Source organism: Nyctereutes procyonoides, unplaced genomic scaffold (assembly GCF_905146905.1).
Source record: "Nyctereutes procyonoides isolate TBG_1078 unplaced genomic scaffold, NYPRO_anot_genome, whole genome shotgun sequence".
In the NCBI taxonomy this organism is placed as follows: Eukaryota; Metazoa; Chordata; class Mammalia; order Carnivora; family Canidae; genus Nyctereutes; species Nyctereutes procyonoides.
Genome location: NW_026575135.1, coordinates 38,789,583 through 38,809,688, shown reverse-complemented (window position 1 = coordinate 38,809,688; position 20,106 = coordinate 38,789,583). Strand labels below are relative to the sequence as shown.

General features: G+C 36.0%; 1 protein-coding gene across 1 annotated transcript in view; it reads right to left on the bottom strand.

Moving 5' to 3' along the window:
• The window catches only part of TTC39B (tetratricopeptide repeat domain 39B), a 129,648-nt gene that overhangs the window by 25,428 nt on the left and 84,114 nt on the right, over positions 1-20,106 (bottom strand). Inside the window, exons 7-15 of the mRNA XM_055301509.1 lie at positions 16,407-16,474; positions 13,437-13,501; positions 6,949-7,054; positions 5,564-5,629; positions 4,240-4,348; positions 3,528-3,595; positions 3,383-3,442; positions 1,562-1,723; positions 630-721 (exon numbers count right to left, since the gene is read on the bottom strand). Of these exons, the coding sequence (XP_055157484.1) occupies positions 630-721; positions 1,562-1,723; positions 3,383-3,442; positions 3,528-3,595; positions 4,240-4,348; positions 5,564-5,629; positions 6,949-7,054; positions 13,437-13,501; positions 16,407-16,474 (796 nt within the window). The remainder of the gene's footprint in view (positions 1-629; positions 722-1,561; positions 1,724-3,382; positions 3,443-3,527; positions 3,596-4,239; positions 4,349-5,563; positions 5,630-6,948; positions 7,055-13,436; positions 13,502-16,406; positions 16,475-20,106) is intronic.

Sequence of the window (20,106 nt, the reverse complement as noted above, 5' to 3'; positions counted from 1 at the left end):
TCCCTCTCCCTCTGCCCCTCACCTATCTTCTCCAAAATAAATAAAATATTTTAAAAATAAATAAAATACTTTCATATATCCAAGTAAAGATGACAAATGGGAGCTGGCTTTATGGGTCTGGAGCTCAGTCAGGTCTGAACTAGGGATTTAAACTTGGCCTGGTCGAGATTTCCTAAGGTTGAGGCTCTAACACACCAATATTTAATAGCTGGATAAAATAGGATAAGCCTACAAAGATACTAAGAAGGAATGGCAAGAAAAGTAGTAAGAAAAAAATTAGTCATGTATTATGATTTTGCAATTATTTGTGTGATAATTTTCCTGATATCTGGTCCTGCTACAAGATTATAAATTCCACAAGGACAGGAACCATGCCTGTTTATTCAGCACTTAACACGGTACCCCTCACAGAGTAGGTGTGCAAAAACATTACAGATGATGGGTACATACTGATCTAGACAAAGTTAAACAGGTTAGTTCATAGCAGACCTTCTCTGAGTATGGTTTTTAAAGGTTCCTGCATTGAATGAGTAGAAATTAATGAAAATATGAAGGTAAAACATGGGAGAACACTTAGGAAAAGAAAGATGTATTTAGGATCTTTGTTATAGCAATAGTACCTTGCTTACCTGAATAAAGTTACTACATCCTCCTTAGTTGCTACTACATCTTCCTCTGGAAGCATACTCAAAATTGCAGCTTTCAAGAACACATATGTTGCCTTGAGGAAAAGAAGAAAAGCAGTGAGTACAGAACATCTCTAGGTACATGAAATTTCTATCTTGCATGTCAGGAATGACCCACAAACTGTCCAGAGGTAACATTTAAAAGGGACCTAAGAAAAAAAAGAAAATGAAGTCTTATACTGCTTGGTCCTATTGAGAATAACACTTTTCAGTTAATTTTGACCCCTTTCCTATTATATAACAATAGTGTTCACAGATAAGAGAGTATACAGAATGAACAAGAAATCGTTATCTCATTTCTCCCAACTTCTCACAAATAGGTGAGAATTAATTTTAATTATTATGAAATGCCTCATCATCAGGCCATCATAAAGTCTCCAGAAAAAATATTAAGACTATTGATATTTATTTTTTTAAAGATTTTATTTATTCATTCATAGAGACACAGAGAGAGAGAGAGAGAGAGAGAGAGAGAGAGGCAGAGACACAGGCAGAGGGAGAAGCAGGCTCCATGCAGGGAGCCCGACGTGGGACTCGATCCAGGGTCTCCAGGATCACGCCCTGGGCTGCAGGCAGCGCTAAACCGCTGTGCCACCGGGGCTGCCCGACTATTGATATTTAATAACTTTTAAATGTAAGTGCATTTCATCCTCAGAGATGAAACCTCTTTGTTGAAAAGGACTGTGTGGATGCTTTCAGAGCTAAGGGCAGTACTTATAAGCAGTAGGTATTTAATGCCTATTTCCTCCTTCAATGAACCCCTCAGTTGAGAAAGCAGTGTTGATGTCATACTTCTGAATAAACAGTCCTAAAAAAAAGTCATCCTGGACACTTATTAACAAATAGGTAACATTAATGAAAGCATAGCACTTTACCTTGGACCATTTACTTTCTTTGCAAAGCAGATCGGAATAATAATATGCCTTCATCCAGTTTTGTTGGAATACATAAATCCACATCAGCTCCCAGTAACAGAGATGGTGAAACTGTTTCCATTCTTCTTGAACTGAAATGCATTTTCGAAATATCTCTTGTGCCTATAAGTCAATTGCATAAAGCTGATCATCCATATAATAGACAAGGAGATAATAACCTAATGGAAAAATACATAAATCACTTTGTACAAAAAGAACAAAAGCATCACTCATTAAACCATTCAGTGTGATGATATAATGATCCTTCCCCTCCATGCAATGATACAATTAAATTCTGCCTCGATTTAGCTTCTTGAGGGGGCTGTGGGACTTTATAATGTGAGAGAAGTGAAGTCCCTTCCCAAGTAAGATATAAAATGCAGAAGTCCTTTACAAAAAGACTGAAAATAAAAGCCAGAACTCCCGTAAGTTAAAATATACCTTAAACAAAGTTAAAGGAAGGCAGGGAGAAGGTATCATTACATCCACAAGTGGCCAAAATTAACCCTTATCATACAACAATTTTATAAAATCCTTAAAAAAAAGACAACTCAATGGGAAAATTGTCAAAGATATGAATTGGTAAATCAGAGAAAAAGATATACAAGTGACAAACACACACATGAAGAAATCTATACGCTGAAAAATAAAAATTTAAAAGTTAGATTCTCAGGGCACCTGGATGGCTTGGCAGGTTGAGTGTCTGACTTTTGGTTTTGGCTCAGGTCATGATCTCAGGCTCAGGTTCCTGAGATCAAGCCCCACGTCGGGTGCCATGCTCAGCAGAGAGTCTACTTGTCCCTCTCCCTCCTCTTCTGCTCCTCCCCCACTCTTGTGTGCACATCTTCTCTCCCTCTCTAAAATAAATAAATCTTTAAAAAAATAGATTATCATATTTTGGCCATGACATGGGCAAAAATAAAACAGATAAATCCAGAGTTGCCAAACTATATTGGAAACAAGTATTCTCATTTCTTTATAGAAGTTTAAATGGGATAACCTTAGTTATTAACCTTAATTAGGAGGGCAATTTGTCTAAATTTATCAAAATGCGAACACCTTTGACCTAGAAATCCTGATTATCAGAATCTTATATAAATACACATGTGCACAGAAATATACATGAGAGGTTTACAAAAGCATTATTTATAGTAGCCAAATGTCTATCAGTAGTGGGACGCTTTATTAAGTATCATACATCCATCTAATGGAATGAAATCAAGCCATCAAAAAGACTGAGGGAGATTTAGATATACTGACCTGGAAAGAAATCCAAGATGTATTGTAAGTAGAAGAAGAAAAAAACAAATCAAAGAAAAATCCATAGGTTTGATCTCATTTGTGTAGAAGAAAATTATTGGTTAGTATACTTATATGAAAAACTCCATAGTTGTCTTCTTCAAGAGAATTAATGAATCATTTCCCTTGATAAGGAGTATGTGCAAAACAGTGAAGTTGTATCTTATGCAGGGGCTAGATTTCAAAGTCAATATATGATACAGAAACTATAAAGTTTTTTGAAGAATTCCCTTAAAGGCAATCACCTATACTTTTGTAATATTCTACCCCAAGCTGCCTCATGGACTTACGTGTAAGTACAAACCATATTCAGAAATCTACTATAGAATACACACACAAAATTAAATTGGAGCATTTAAATATATATTTTGTCTTTATTTCTGTCTAGCATATAAGCTGAACTTACTTATGTTGAATGAATATGACATAGCCCCACCTTACAGACAACTCCCCAATTACTCCCCTCCCCCCCAAATAAATTACCTCTTCCACATTCCCTTTCAGCAGCTCTATCCGGGCATGATAAAACAACATGAGGGAGCCCTGTGGAGAAAGGAAGAAAACAGATCAGCGCCAGCCCTGCTTGATTGGTTATGATTGAAACACGCACTTGAAATTCTAAGCATACATTTGGAAACTGCCGGAGGAAGGGTGCAAGGAGGTTCTCCGCTTCCACAACATTCACTTCTCCTGTACCTAGAAATTCAACAGGAAAAACCTTAGTCTTCACGAAACAGGGTGATACTTATAAGTAGTTCTCCACATTTCATTAAAATATAGCAAACACCTATTCATGGAAAAGATAAAAACTGTTAATTTGGCATTTCTGCATTTGAGAAATAAAGTAAGACAAGTCCCATCTATGACTGTAGTTTAAGAAACCTCTAGGACAGACTAATGCATAAGTATAGAAGCAGTTATCTTTGAATCTTAATTGGGCTTTCTGGTTTTAATAGCAATTATTAATTTATCTTAACCAAAAATTTAATTTTCTACTCAGAAAGAAATGCAATACAAATATGCTAAAATAGATCACCTTAAGGTTTACAGAATGTTTTTAGCTGAGAACAGATAAAAAATATTCTTTGAAAGAAACCCTCCAGCCCCTCTGCTAAATGTTACTATGACAAATGTCACTATTTTTCATCTTTACTCAAAAAAGAAAAAAAAGTAAACAAATATGGACTACTAGCTCTTGGTAATTTTTTTCCAATTGTTTTACTTGAAATATAATTAACATACAACGTTATATTGGTTTTCAGGGAACAATCTAAATTTTTTACTTACTCAGATGAAAGGTCATCAACTTTCAATGACATAAAATGTAATCCAGTCCTTACCAAGTATTAGGGAGATGTAAGTATGAAAAGCTAGTATAGTTAAGCAGCACAGTGGAGACCTCATGCTTCTTCCTGATGCACCTTCCTGTAACTGCAGAAGGCCCAACTCCTATGGGAAGCAAATGCATTTCAGAAGGGGAAAACATGACTGAAAAATTATTCCGACACTACGGAGGCCTGGTTCATGTATCTCCACCCTCCAAGAAGGTGGAGTTTATTTTTCAAGAGCTTAGAATAGGGGTAATCCCTAACCAGAAACAAACTTTATATTGTAAACTGGCATAAGATAATCTCACAATTTTTTTTCACATTATGTGATTCTAGGGAGAGGAAAAGGGTGGTGCTCATTTCATAGAAATGTTCTATTTCTCTAATAAAAAATATTAGTTTATTAAGACATATTGAGGATCTAAGCACAAGACACTATGGTGGGTATGAACAAATAGAGTTTGTCTTCGAAGATCTTTCCATCAAATAGGCAAGACACTACATGAACACAGGTGAGTGTCATAAGAAAAATAACTCAATGATTCTGAGTCAGGAATACTCGAGTCTCACTGGGAGAAAATAAGGGAAAGTTGGAGGAATAGCCGACATTTATCTCAAATCTAATGATGGAGAGGCTCTCAAGAGAACATTATTTGGGAGGCTGCTGGCTAGAGAGGACATCTAAATTAGAGAGTAGCAGAAGCACAGAAATAGAAAGCACAGGACCTTTATGATAATCTGTTCCCCCAGATAATCTTGTTCTCATATAGTTCTCAAAACTTGCCCTCTTCATTAACATGGATAGCTTTTGCAATAAGGCAATCCGTGTAATAGCTTACTGAATATTATGTTTAATAAATGTTATATGCTACAAAAACAACCACACAGAAACATAACAAATGGAATTCATGGAAAACAAAATTTCCTTGCTTAGTTTTATCATGAAACTTGTAAAAGTGCAAGGAAACCCAAAACACTCTAACTATACTTGATCCATGTGAATCATAAAATGTGAGACATGGAAATCTAGCCTAATTCACTGGTTGTACAGAACACTCTGGGGTTGCATATTTTAACCACACAAGAGTACTAAAGTCCAGCAAGTTGCAATATTAGTAAATCATAATTGTAAGTAATGAAGAAAAAAATTTTAGCTTTCAAGAGAAGAACCATCTCAGCTCCTGAAAAGCATCATCAAGACCCCAATGACTCTTTACTGTTCTGCAAATAAATTGCCAATAATGGTCATGCTTGTTATGAGGATGTGCTGCATTGCTCTTGTATTCAATACTATTTTATCTTTCCTGTCAAAATTAAGATAAAATTAAATTTGTACCCTGTTTCCTGAAAATCCTATAAATTCTAGTAGTCTGATGATCCGTGCTGGTAAAAGGGAGAGCATCTACAAGAAAAAAAAAAAAGTATATTTGCTAGTGTATTGAACTATAGGTAAACGTTAACCTCCAAACAACTTAAAGTTTTAATAATTCGGTAATATGAAATATTAAACCAAGTTTAAACTACTATACATATCTAGTCAGCACATACTTCACATACCATAATCATTACCTGTGAATTAATTTCATTTAGCTAAGACAATGAACCTAAAAATTAAAAAACAAAACAACCCTGGCCTTCTCAGGGTGCTCTAGAGATTACTTGATCCTTTTACGTGCAATGATGAAGTGATGAGAAGGCAATCCCTCAGTGCCTAATTCCAAACAAGATTCCTTTTAACATCCTTTTCGAGAAAGCAAGTCTGTTGAATTCTGCATAATATGGCGACATCATCCAAAAGTGAACAGCATGACACAACAGTTCCTTTTTAGGACATCCCTAGGGAATAGTGGGGAGGGGAGATGCAGCCAGTGCAAGACTTCAAGCAGTTTACTTGCTTGTTCACTTTGCTTGGAAGGAGAAATAACCATGTATGCAATTCTATACAGATCCACAGACTGGAATCAATGGTTTGCTGAATGGCCAGAGATTCGAAAGGAATATCATTGGAAAATTAATGACAAAGAGGTTTAAGAAAGGGTATAGGCCTCTCTGAGTGAACAAAAAACATGAAGATATTTGTGTTCCATGTGAATGTTCACCAAAGTCTGACCTCAGCAGAGGAGGATTTGAATAATCAAATTGGATGACCTGTTCTACAGCCAGCCATCCTCTTTCCCCAGCCACCCCATCACTGACCAACTGGACTCATGAACAAAGAGGCCATGGTGAAGTACACAGTCAGGTGTATTATTTCATTTTCTCTTTAATCCCAGTCAAACTTTAATAAATTTTAAAATCTATAAATAATATATTACAATTTGATAAATATCTACTCAAACTCTTTGTCTCCCTCACAGCATCAAAATCATGCCTCAAGCTATATCATTACTGTCTCGTCTATTTTCAATTCCATAGCCACCAATATTTCAGATGTGGAAATGGAACCAGATTCCAAGTTCCTTATTACCAAAAATGTTGTTAGTCCATTCAGAGTACTGCATGCTTCCCCTCTTGTACAATCCAAAACTACTCTGAGTGTGTGCAGAACTTTACAACACATACTGACCAAAGTCACCATTGGATCACAACACAGAAAAACTGATCCCACTATAGCCACTTGTCAACCAAACCCAGGTAGAGGTTCACACACAGTAGAGAAGGCACTGGAAATCTTAGGTTCTTTTACTAAAGCCTCTGGCAGCTTTATAACTATTTACTTACCAAATTAAAGGCACCTATTCCAAGCTTGACACCCCCTTCAAACTCATAGAAGAACTGCTGTTCACCTTTGTTCTTCTGAATTACATGCAGAATAGAAAGACATTCTCTGGATCGAAGAAAAAAGTTACCGTGTAAGTATACCATGACTCTGAAAATTAACATTAAGTCAAATTTCACACTGACATACTATAAAATAAATGTCATTAGCCAAAACACTAGACAGTTTTTCAATGAAGGTGGCTGTGCTGAGTCTAACCTTAAGTCTACTCTGGTCATAGTCATTAAGGAAAAACTGACATGCCCATTTCTGCACTGTTTTATCAGGACCAATCTTTCTAGGCTGGAAGCAAGACAGGGCTGGAGTATCAGCAGACATGACTCCAGAGCCACAGGACCGCAGGGCTGTGACCTCACAGCTTTCCAGCAATGTTTCATAGAGGACTTCTCAGGTATGCTCTGTCCCTCAGCTGCTGTGCACGCTTCAACAGCCCTACATTCCACGGAGTATCTGAGGTGCTACTGCCAAAAAAATGTGAATTTCAGTGTGATCTCAAATAGATTGAATAAATTACAGCTTGCAAGTAGGAAAGACTGAAAAAGGACCGCAAATTCCATCAAACTGGACCCATTTGTTGTTTTTCTTTTCCTATTCCATTCAAGGAAATCCTTCTGATTTCTCATTTTCATTTCTTTTCTGTTCATTTCCCCTCTTCCCTTCACATCTTCAAAAGGCAAATACTTGATCAGAGAAATGCAAATTCAAACAACGACAAAGATATAACGCTTGGTAATGAATAGGAAGTGCTTACCAAACTGACAAATATATATCTTAAAGGTAATAAGGAATAACCAGATATCATGTATCACCTTGTATAATATAATTACAAAACATACAACTTCATTTATGATGTATTCTAGCCAAATTTATTTAACCTGAATCCAGTAAGCCTAGAGATCTAATTTCCAGTTTATAGGGAATATAAGGGGCGAGAAGAATGCAATGGACTTAATTAATTATGCCCCTCTCCAAATTTGTAAATTGAAGCTCTAAGCCCCAGTGTGAGAGTATATGAAGATAGGGATTTTTAGGAGGTAATCAAGGGTGGGGCCCTAATCTGATAAGACTAGTGACCTTAGAAAAAGAGGAAGAGAGAGGGGTTATCTCTCTCTTGACCACGTAAAGGCTGAGTGAGAAGATAGCCATCTGTCTGCAATCCCAAAGGAGAGTTCTCTCCAGAAGCTAATCATGCTGGCACCCTGATCTTAGACTTCCAATCTCCAGAAATGTGAGAACATAAAATTCTGTTCTTTAAGCCACCCAGTCTGTGATATTTTGTTATGGCAGCCTAAGCTAACTAAGAAAAAGAACAAGCTTAAATGAAAACTCAAGAAAGCCAACAAACAAATCCATGGGATATTCTGCAGGATGACAGACTTAGGCTTCTCAACAACCATCATGAATATAGAGACTGTTCTAGAATAAAAGATACCTAATGGACGTAAACATTAGATGCAGTAGACAGTTTTGTGTTGCATCCTGGTATAGACATAACAGCAGTAAAAGAAATCTGCGGCCAACCAGGAAAATGTGAAGAGAGATGGAGTATTACATGAAATGAAGACTTAATTGCCAAAAAAAGCAGGTTATAAAAGAGTATGCACATTAAAAAATGCATGTATCTTTAGATTTGAATAGGAATATTCTGAAAGAAAATATACTAAGGTTTAACAGCTATTATCACTGTGTGAAAAGAATATGAAGTTTGTATGTTAATATCTGCTCATCTACATTCTCCCATTTTCCTAAATATACATGCCACTTTTGTGATAATAAAGCATTAATTTAATTTTTATAATGGAAAACCAGTGCTGGCAAAGGGAAGACTTTTCATCTATTTTGGTAAAAGGTGGTTATAGTATGGAGATTGGCAAACTATGGAAATGTAAATATATCCATCCATTCATTTGTTGTCAATGGCTGTTTAGACTCCACAGTCATGGAGTTGAGTAGTTGCAATAGAGATCTTATGACCAACAGCACAAACATATTTACTATCTAGCCTTTTAAGAAAAGTTTGCCAACTCAATTATTTTTCAGAATAATTTTGCACTATATATCAAAAATCTTCAACACATGCATACCATTGACCCAATAAATCCAATTTTATTCTAAGGAAATTACATGGATAAACACAGAATTCTACCTATAAGAGATACCATATTAGTATTTATAATGAAAATGTATAAATAAACTAAACAGGCAACAGGAGGAAATTAATTAGGATAGTCACATGAGTATATCTATTTATACATACACACATGTGGTATAACCACAGAATAGAATGCTATACAGCTATTAAAATCTGTGATGAACTAAAAATATTTAATGACCTAAAATTTTGTGACATGAACTGAAAAAGGAAATTTCAAAATGACATGAAGTATATGATTTCGTTATATAAAAAGATAATTATATATGCTCATACACATGCATTAAAAACTCAACCAAATGGGGCACCTGGGTGGTTCAGTGGTTGAGCATCTGCCTTTGGCTCAGGTCATGATCCCAGAATCCTGGGATTGAGTTCCCACATCAGGACTGTGGGGAGACTGCTTCTCCCTCTTCCTATGTCTCTGCCTCTCTCTGTGTCTCTCATGAATAAATAAATAAAATCTTTTTAAAAAATAAAAACTCAAACATCAAAAATTCAATAGGATGGCAAAAGGTAGAAATGATTTTCAAAATTCTTTTCTTTCTAAATCAAAACATAAATGTTCTATTTTCTGATAATAGATGATTGTTACAAAATTTTCAAATAACATGAAGAAAGTGTGAGTGCCCCTGCATGACTATCCTGCAGAGGATGGTCACTGTTAACAGCCTGGTACATAGCCTTCTAGGTGGTTTTATGCTTTAGTAAGAATGCAATCTTTAAAAACCACAAATGGGATCATGTAGTATGTACTGTTCTATAGATTATATTGATGATTTTCTATGAAAATGCATGAGAGCTACCTTATTTTTTAACAAGTGCATATTATTCTATTCTGTGGAATAATTTAAATTCCTATTGTTAAATATTTATGTTGTTTCTATGTTTTCCATATTATAAACAATGCTGCTAAAAGTGTGCTTGTACATTCATCAAGTACTTTTCCTACATCAAATACTGAAACTATAATTAATCTATCACAACTATCCTTAGGATAAATTCCTAAAAAAGGGACTTCTGAGGTCAAAGGTGATACACTTTCTTAATTTCAATACATATTATCAAACATCCTTTGGGAAAACTCTACCAATTTAGATTTCCACCAACTTATGAATTCCTCACACTGTCATTTGCCCCAAATCATTTGTATTACATTTCCATTTGTATTTTTTACTACAGTTGGTATATTTTGCCGTGATGAAACTGAAATGTTAATTGGTCAAGCCATCCATCTCTTATGATTCCTGATTTTATGTCACACTTAAAAAGGCTTCTAAAATTGATATCATGTATCTACTGATACGATGCACTACAAAAGACACAATATCACCTGAATGGTATCTTTGCCATAGATGCAAAATCCGGATGTAATCATGAAGAAACATTGGAGAGTCCCCACTGAGAGACATTCTACAAAATAACTGCCCAGTATCCTTCAAAAATGTCAAGGCCATAAAAATAAAGAAAGACGGATGAATTCTTTCAGATTAAAAAGGACTGAAGAAACGTAACAACTAAATGCAATATCCCCAATCTTGGATTCATTTCTGGACCAGAAAAAGAACATTAGTGGGACAATTAGAGAAATCAGAGTAAAATCAGTGAAGTAATTGATAATCCTGTTAGTTATTGTTAACTAACTGTTATTACTATTAGTAATTGATAATCATTGCTAGTTTCTTGGTTCTAATAATTATACTGTGGTTCTGTAAGATACTAACATTTGTGACTCTGGATGAAGAATATATAAAAATTCTTTGTAAAAATTATGAAGTTAAAAAAATTATAAAGTTATTTCAAAGTAAAAAATTTTAAATAAAAGTTTAAAGGCTTTTGTGCTTTAGGACTATAAAAAAATACTTTCCTACGTTTTCCTTTAAAAAATATTTTAATATTAGAGGCACCTGGGTGGCTCAGTCAGTTAAATGTCCGACTTTTGATTTTGGCTCAGGTCATGATCCCAGGGTCGTGAGATGGAACCCTGCATGGGGCTTCACTCAGCACAGAGTCTGCTGGAGATTCTCTCTCTCTCCCTCTCCTTCTGCCTCTCCTGTTCATGCACTCTATCTCTTTCTAACTCTCAAATAAATAAAATTTTAAAAAATGTTCATATTAAATCTACATGGAATTTATTTTAATACTGTCTTTTTCCAGAATGAAGAACGAATTTTCCCAAAACCATTTATTAAAGTATCTAATTTTTCCCACTATTTTGAAAGAGACCTATGGATATATAGGAATTTCCTATATTTTTAATTCCCAAGTAAATATCTGTGTGAGTCTGTGTGTATGTATGTACAAAACTACATGTATCCACACACTGATACAGATGTTTGCGCCATTTTAAAACTACTTGAATTTATTCCATTTTTAAGTTTTGGTGACTAGAAAAGCAATTAGTTTTTTACCATCCTTTTACATCATCTCAAAAGTATTTCAAGAAGAAAACTAAAAACAGTATGTCAATTTCCCAAAACACCCCCTATCTCTACCATTTTAAATACAATATAATTTTATGAAATCACTTTGGGTAAAATTATCTCTTAAAATACTAAATCTTGGTTCTGCTCTCACTAGTGGAAATCTGCTTCTAATAATGACACACATACTAGCATATATTAGATTAACTCTCCCACAGTAATAATAATAAACTTCAGAATTTAAATATATACTTAAAATGTATTTTCAGGCACTGGAAAGTGAAAACAAAAAGCAGTAGGAAACTGGAGAAGAGCTGAACTTTGAAAGATGGGAAAAATTAACTCTCATACGGACTTTACATTTACATGGCTCTTCAGCTGAAAGTACTCTCAAATCCACTCAATGTGGGGTGCCTAGAACTAATATAGAAAGCCACGGTACTATTGTTGGGCCACCTGGATGGCTCAGTTGGCAAGTGTCTGACTCTTGGTTCCGGCTCAGGTAGTGATCTGATGGGTCATGAGACTGAGCCCCAAGTCCGGCTCCATGCTCACAGGGGAGTCTGAGTGAAGATTCTCTCCCTCTGCCCCTTTCTCTCCATGCCTGGGTGCACTGCACATGCTTGCTCGCTCTCTCTCTCTCTCTCTCAAATAAATAAATCTTTACGGAAAACAGGTTGACAAAGCATTGTGGGGTTTATAATATATGTAGGTGTACTATCATAAAAATAGTATAAAAGACAAGTAGTAAATGAAACTATATTTTCACAAAAATCTCATAATTTATGGGCAACAGTACAATACTAACTCTAAGTTGACTGTGATGAGTTCAGAAATATAATTACTAGAGTGACCTTTAAAAAAAAATTAAAGAGAACTATAGCTAAGAAAACAATAGAGGGACTGATTACACTGGAATATATATTTTAAAAATTGTAATAAGGATATAAAAGGCTAAAAAGAAGTGAGAAAACCAAATGAGACAAGATAACAAGAAAAATGGTAGCCACAAGTGCAAACATATCATTTGTTTGTTATATTGAATTAAAAAGCAAGACCCAACTATACACATTTATAAGAAATGCAATTTAAATATTAAAAATATATATATAAACAAAGATAGGTTTAAAGTATAAGAATATATATCATGCAAACACTAATTATAAAAAAGCATGAGTAGCTATATTACTATCAGACAAAACAGACTTCAAGACAAGAAATATTATAAGGAGTTAAGTAGAGACATTTCATAATGATAAAAAGTTTAATTCATTAGGAAGATAAAATCATTAAGATATATATAAACCTAGTAACAGAGGCTCTAAATATACAACGCAAACACTGACAGAACTAAAGAGAGAAATGGGTGACCCCAGAATCAAAGTTGGAGATTTTTAACTCTATGAGCAAATGATAGAACAACTAAATAAAAATCAGTAAGCATATGGAAGATAGATACGGACAACACTATGATCCACCTTAACTGAGCGTTTGAATCACTTCAGAACATTCTATCAAGCAGTACTGCTCTAGCATCTGACCAAGACATAACTGTAATTTTAAATACTGATTTTAGGAGAGAGAAACTAAGATTATGTAATTAGAAATTACATCAATAAAAAAAAAAAGAAATTACATCAATAGTTTTATTCCAGCTATTTTTCTCAAGATAGCATTTAAATTTAAATTCTGTTGTCCTATAACACTGAATACATACTCAGTAGGCCAAAAAATCAAGTCCATTTTTACCAACACCAAATAAAAAAAACCTAGTTGTACCTGATAAGAATTTTGAAGTACAAAGTGGACAGAGTACAAGAATCATCTAAAAACCACATCTTAATTTTTAACTTACTTATATATTTGGTAACTCGTCCTAATTTTTAGTCCACCTTTGATGAAGTTGATCATATTTTCATCCTGAAAACAATTCAGTTAAATAATTAGATCACTTAGCAAAAGATCCTTATACTGCCGTCACAGTTATGTATTTGTGTGATTAGAACAAAACACTATCTTTTGAGGACATAGTTTTTAAATTAAAACATTCTTCTTGCTTTACATTTGAAATGCTTTTCTGTAATTTTTCTTCCAAGTTAGATGGCAATAAAAAGTACACATTTAAAAATCTTTGCATTACTTCAAGCAAGTAATTAAGGAAGTAATCCTTATCACTTAGTGGCCAAATATGTTAGTCCAAATCTATTGCAATAAACATCATCTACTGCACAAATTTTCTCCTGGGTTCAACAGAATCCACAATGGGTAATTTAAGGATATGCTCTAAAGACAAACTATCCAGCCCATCACACTCCAGTAAATGGGATAATGGTTCTTCTTCTGTAGGATCCTTCAGCATTCAGTCTATTTAACATTGTAAATTTTACTCATCTACATTATTAGGAAAATTATTGTTCTGGATTCTAAATTCATTGTCACTAATAAGCAATTTTGTTTTGGGGGAAAAAAATCATTTCACTTCTCTTTGCCTGATGCTCATCAACCATAAAATTGAAGCAGAGGGTCTAAATGAATGTCATTCTCAGGGTCACCATTCTAGGATTGTAAGAGACTCTCTCAATAAACTATATCAAAACCTGCTTAAAAGAAGTTAATCCAACAGATAGTGCTAATGGAGACATTCCCATATTTCACATTTCGAAGGAGGATATTTTTCTAGTCTATTGAAAATGGAAAGATGCTCTGGTGTTTACGTCTTGTGCACTTTAGCATCCTTCTGAAGCAAGAGAAAAACCTATTTTAGCTTACAAATTTCATTGATTATTAAATTTTTAACATTTAAATTAGTTTAAGAATCATTAAACATGAAATTCACTATGCAACTTAAATGTTTATCTTCTTATTTTAAGGAATCTTATGATTATACAAGTTCTAAGACTGGACAGGAAAGAATTTCTTAAATCACATTAAAATCTGCCTCAAATAATAATATTTTGTTTCATGATTCACCAAACATGTACTGAATGCCTATTTTACACCAGGCATCTGAATGCAAAATCAGACAAAAGCAATACAAGGTGCTAAGAGCTGGAGTCATGCACATGGATGGAGATAATGAACAGGACGTCACAAGAGCACAGAGCAGGGGAGAGGAGGGAATGGAGAGGTCCACAGAAGCTTCCTGGAAGCACTGGGGCTTAAAGCACAAAAAATGATTAGGAAGTGGCCAGATGAAGAAAGGCAAAGCAGATGTGACCTTTGAAAGCCAAGGAAAACTCAAGGGGAAAAAAAGGCAAGGAAGCATACTAATCATGGCATGCTTGGCCATCTGTGCTTACACAAGTCAGTGCTGCTGCAGAAGCTACCGCAAAGACGAAACTAAGGAGTAAGAAATCTACCTCTACCCATGCCACTCAGGTACGCAACACACCTGCCAGTAGCATCTGAGCACATGGCTAAGAGGGAAGGAGGGAATTTGGGAGAAGATACCAGTTTAGTTCAAAAAAGCCTGCCTTCTTTCTTATATTCAGATACAGAACCACTGCCATAGTCAATGAGAGTTACTAAATACTGAAGTATAGCAATGACAAGGTGAGACTCTCATCCCTGAGAGGCTGCTCAGCTGCACAATGGACAATGAGCTGTAGGTAAGAGAAATTAGAGCCAGAGGGTCACTAGGTCGCTATGCAGTCTAGAGAAGAGCTGATGAACACTCCCATTAGAACACTCATAGAAGGAAGAGGTAGAGATGGCATAGCTAAATCTTCAAAAGGTAAAAGAAGCATGACCACTAAACTGGATATGGAGGCATGAGGAAGAGAGATAAATCTTAGATATCTCCCAGATGTTTAATTTTAAGTCCCCACATATAAAATAAGACTTTAAATCCCAGATTTGATTGTCAAATCCTGATTTTGAAAACACATCAGAAAATTTGGGGGTCTCTGTGACCAGTATTATGTTTACTGAGGCAGTAAGAAAATGGTTCATAATACATAGGGTTTTAGGAAACGGGGTTATAGACCAGATTGATTCAACTTTACTAAACCAGAATCAAGCTAAGAAGTCAATCTTTGGGGGGGGAAAAAAAACAAAGAAAGAAAAGCAACTCTCAATTGTAAAACAATTGTGATTGAGGAAGATTTGCAGTTTCACAATTGCCTCCATCCCTACTGTATCCATCATTGCCACCCATGGGGCCATGATGTTAAGGTCCATGTTTTTTAGAAGTGTCGGAAGATATAATGTTAAGCAAGGTACTTGTTCTAATAGTTCCTAGAGGTAAAATTAAAATGTCCCTTAAAGGAAGGTATTCATTGTTTGGTTTAGTGACTTTTAAAATCTGCTTTTCCAAAGGAAGAAATAAAAGCAAGAAAGGGGAATGAGAATAGAAAGAGGGGAAAAATAAAATCTGAAGTATATATGAAAAGCCTGACACTCAATGCATGCATATCTGAGCTTTGCAGAAGCATCTGGTGTAAGAAGGCAATGGGGCCAAGGATAAAGATGCCTCTTTTGCCGGGGCCTGCAACCCTCTACCATTAGCAAATGCAAAGAGGGATAACTGCACACTTCTCATACAGAGAAGCATCCAGAAATTAGATGCAGTAGTTGCAAAACAGTTTCTTTACAAGGCAGTGGTTCCCAATAGACTGAAATTTGAAACAGACTCCAAGTGCATTTGAGTAGGAACAAAGCTCCCTGGGGTCTTTTCTCAGTCAAAGTTTATCCGAACAACAAGTATCTTCCATTACAACTCTAAGTGAGAAGAACTGAAGCACTGACGTAGAATGGGCCATATTTTTTCAATGTAGTACTGGCAGGCTTCCCCGGCATTACTGATTCGAAGCCAAACATTTATTACCTGCACAAACGTGAGTGCTGCTTTCTGTAGGAGACACTCGGCATAACAGATTTCGGCATGCATTTCCTCTATTAAAAACAAATAAAATCACATTAAGGAAAATCCTATGTCCACAGTAATTGCTCTGAGATGTTCAGAAAAGACTCGTAGATCAATGAACCCAAGAGAGACACAAAAATCTAGATTGCTTTGGTACTTCCATAAAAGCAGAATGAGGACCTCGGTTCTCAGTCCCTTGGCAAGATTTTCCTAGAATGTGTAAAATGATTTAAGGAAGTCATCTTTGGCCCCATTCAAATATAGCTGCAAAGAGTCAGGTGCTTGGTGCCAGAGACCCAAACTCAGCTCACAAGAGAAAACCAAAATTTAAGAGCACTTAAAAAATAGTACTTTTTAACTTAACAGTAACACATAAGCTTAAACACAATTATAGAGACTGAAATAAACTATCTTAAATTTATGAATTCTAGCTTCTAAAATATGAAGGTATGATAATCATGGCAATGATTAGACACACTATTAACTTAAAAAGAAAGCAACAATTCTCCAGAGTTCTGTGGAAAAAGTAGGGATGAGCATGCCCCAGTCATGATTCCTCACACACAGAAGACATGATATAAAAAGAGTAAGCATCAGCACAATTTTAGTCTATGTTGATCATTGCGATATCTAGCACAGAACAAGGCACTCATAAAAGGGACAAGCTATGTATATCCCAGGGACAGATGGAGTGCCCCGAAACACATGGCCCATCTTCCTAAACAATACCTTATACTTGCGGAGATTGGGGTAGGAGGGAAATCTTTGCATAAACAAAATCAGCAGATTTCTGCTTTGTCCATGGGATGCAAATTGACATTTTATTTAAGTCAATGAAGCTTGGGGAATTTAACAGCCTGGGTTGGAAGAAATGCTCTGCCATACTGGTATCCCACCTCTCTCTACTGGCTACCTCATTTGATAAGTCCAGCTAGTAACCTCCACTTCACAACTAAAGACTCAAATGGGGTTGCTGCAAGCAGAGCTCACTATGGAGAGTAAGCACTCAATTTTTGCTAGCTATTTTCACTAAGATCACTGCTCTCAATCCATGCTGGGCTTTTTGGTAAAAGCTCGGAAAGCAGAAAATTTTTATGTGAAGTTAAGTTGCTGAACTGTGTCTGTGAGAATGCTGTTGGGTCAAAGTGGGTAAGAACTAGTGCTGTATTTCTCTCACTTACACACACAGACCCCATTCTCATCCCCGCCAGCCAATACACAACAGACAAGTTCTCACAAATTGGTTCCAATCCCTACGATGCTCACATGCCAAAGGTGGAATTTACAAAGAAGCAACCAGGCAGAAAAAAGATCCTTCAACAGCCAGCCTATGGATGGGGCCAAATTGAGGAATTAGGGCCTGTGCATGTCTGGCAGCCATCGCCAGTCAGGGTCCCAGGGCTTCAGGACACCTCACCTGTAAGTGTACCTCCGAATTTTCTCAGTGTTCAGTGGGATAAAAAGTGGAGTCTTCAATTTTTACACAGTCACCTGAGTTTCCTCTTCCTAGGTACATTTGCCACGAAATACAAATGGTTTGGAATTACTTTGAAAGCCTGCTTGGTAACACAGATTGCTTGCTGGCTTGGGTGTGTGCGGGGAAGGCTAGTAGAGCTCCAATGGTGAAGTGCAAGGTGTGTAAAGTGAGGAGTGTGAAATGAGTCTGAAAAGGTAAGTTGGGGCTGAATTATGGACAATCTTAAGTGTCTGGAACTGGGCTTGATTTCAATCGGTAACATTGAGTCCATGCAGAGGTGTGAGCAGAATAGGATGCATCAGGGTTAAGTTACAGATGGACAACCCTAAGAGCAGCTAAAGGACATAACAAAAAGGCAGAGATTTAGGCAAGAAAATTTGAGCTCTGTATGCCATATGTAAGTATCCTTCATGTTAAATGCCTTTCACATCCTAAGTACTGCATTTACATATCTATTTTTAAAGGAAATTTGAAAACCATTCAGGGCAATATGCCAGCCAGGAGAGAAGAATGGGTGTGTTCCATGTTAAACCCACGAAAAGGTTAATTAAATATACTGACTCCTGCCCACAACCAGCCACTCAAGGATGTAAATGAAAATTACCAAGGGGAGAAACAAATCACATACTAAAGCTACAATGTTTTGACATGCTCCCTTGAACACAAAGTCTGTTTGGGTTGCAGTGACAGCCAAAAGCATTAGGAATAAAATGCAACTTAATTTATAAAAGTTGTATTCCTTCACTCTGGTTGATTTCTATCAGGCAGTTTCCCAGTTCTCAAAATTAGCCACTGGCATTTATGAACAGCTATCTTACAAGAACATCTCTTAATTATAAATTCCTTAGTCTACTGAAGGAATAGCTTCACCCTGGACTAAAATGTTAGCTAAGCATGCCTTTGGATATAAAAGTCTAAATAATCTGTTTTTCAGAATATGTTATAGTAACAAGCTATTTTTGTTTATTATTTTCTAATTAAGACGTTATTTCTTAAAGAAGTTTTAGGTTCCCAGCAAAACTGAGGGGAAGGTACAGAAATTTCCCATGTATCCCTTGCTCCATGTGTGCACAACCTCTTCCATCAGCAACATCCCCGCCAGTGTGGTACAACTGATGAACTTCCGTTGACACATCATAATTACCCAAAGTCCACAGTTTACATTATGACCCATTCTTGTGTTGTACATTCCATGGGTTTGGACAAATGTATAAAGACATATATCCATCATTATGATATCATACAAAGTTTTTCACTATCCTAAACGTCCTCTGTGCTCCACCCTAATCTATCCGTACACCCCATCCCTGGGCAACCACTGATCTTGTCACTGTCTCCACAGTTTTGCCTTTTCCAGAATGTCATATGCTTGGAATCACACAGCATGATGCCTTTTCAGCTTGGTGTCTTTCACTCAGTAATATGCATTTAAGGTTGCTCTGTGTCTTTTCATGGCTTGATAGTTCATTTAGTGCTAAATAATATTCCATTTGTCTGGATGTACCACAGTTTATTTATCCATTCACCTATTGAATGACATCTTGGTTGCTCACAAGTTTTGGCAATTATAAATAAAGCTTCTGTAAACATCCACATGCAGATTTTTGTGTGGACATAAGCTTTCTAACAGCTGTACAATATTGCATTCCCAGCAGCCATGAATAAGAGTTCCTTTGGCTCTACATTTTTGTCAACATTTGGTGTTACTGGTGTTTCAGATTATGCACATTCTAATAGGTGTGTAGTCATATATTATTGTTTTCTTTTTTAATAATTAGTAACTTTATACCTTATTTCAGATTTTCTAAAGTGCCATTTCCAAAGACATTATAAAAAGGTAGGAACACGGGGCACTTGGGTGGCTCAGTTGATTAAATGTCTACCTTCCGCTCAGGTCATGATCCCAGGGTCCTGTGATAAGCCCCACATTGAGTTCACTGCTCAGCAGGGATTCTGCCTCTTCCTCTCCCTCTGCCCCATCTCAAGCGCTCTCACCCCCTCTCTCTCAAATAAATAAATAAAATATTTTTTTTTAAAGTTAAGAATGCAGTACCATCTATTTTTAAGATGTCTAACACAGGAATAGTTCAGCATTTCCCTCATCCATACATGAATATTTTGTTCCCTTTTCTATAAGCCTACGAGAAAAAATGTGGGTGCAGTGGAAAGAGCTGTGACTTATAG